We start from the raw sequence: 770 nt of genomic DNA, 5'->3' as shown, positions 1-770 counted from the left end.
GAACCCTCTCATGACTGGGTCTTCCGAGGCTCCCACTGCCCACGGGTAAGGTCCAGGTTGGTAAGAGAAGGCTATGCCCAGAGACCCCACCTGAACTCCTGTGCCTCCAAATAACTTTTATCCCAATGACTTCAATGTTGAACAATTCTTCAGAATGAAAATGGCCCTCCCTTGATTTCAGTAACTCTCCCTGATTATCCCTTGACCCTAAATGACCTTTCCCTGACCCACAACCTGCCTTAACTCCAGTAGTACCCCCCAACTGCACCCACAGTTACCTGAGCCATGGAGCTGAATAACTGGGGCAGCATTTGGAGAGGAAACTTTAAGATATTGAACAAGGACACGGACACAAAGGCCTTCTCAGCATCCAGCACGTTGTTCTGGTCCACACTTACATACACCCCAAGGGTGATCAGGATCACCTGGGCAGCATGGGGGTAGGTGTTGGGATGGAGTCTTCTGGGCTCCAGCCATACCTGGGCACCCAGAGGCCCAGGCTGGCCCAGCAAGAGGCAGGGGCCCAGCCCCAACAGAGAGCCTCACCAGGAATGGGGTGCAGATCATGGTGAAAATGGACACAGCGTGGAGGTAGGCAGCTTTGCGCAGCAGCTGGAGCTCACCCTGCCTGATGCCCTCCACCTTCTCTAAGAAGCTGGGCTCCCAGGCAAACAGCTTCAGCACCTTGATGCCACCTAGGATCTCATTCATCAGCTTGATGCGGGAGTCCTTGAGTTTCATTTGCTGTACCTGTGTGGCAGAAAGACTGA

At 53.6% G+C, this 770-nt stretch overlaps 1 protein-coding gene across 1 annotated transcript in view; it reads right to left on the bottom strand.

Annotated features, from left to right (window-relative positions):
* The window catches only part of ABCC3 (ATP binding cassette subfamily C member 3), a 75186-nt gene that overhangs the window by 30163 nt on the left and 44253 nt on the right, over positions 1 to 770 (bottom strand). Inside the window, exons 10-11 of the mRNA XM_023511270.1 lie at positions 547 to 750; positions 245 to 425 (exon numbers count right to left, since the gene is read on the bottom strand). Of these exons, the coding sequence (XP_023367038.1) occupies positions 245 to 425; positions 547 to 750 (385 nt within the window). The remainder of the gene's footprint in view (positions 1 to 244; positions 426 to 546; positions 751 to 770) is intronic.

This window comes from Otolemur garnettii, unplaced genomic scaffold (genome assembly GCF_000181295.1).
Source record: "Otolemur garnettii isolate 467f Iridium unplaced genomic scaffold, OtoGar3 scaffold00018, whole genome shotgun sequence".
In the NCBI taxonomy this organism is placed as follows: domain Eukaryota; kingdom Metazoa; phylum Chordata; class Mammalia; order Primates; family Galagidae; genus Otolemur; species Otolemur garnettii.
Note: the sequence above shows the minus strand (reverse complement) of the source record. Positions and strands in the feature narration are given on the sequence as shown.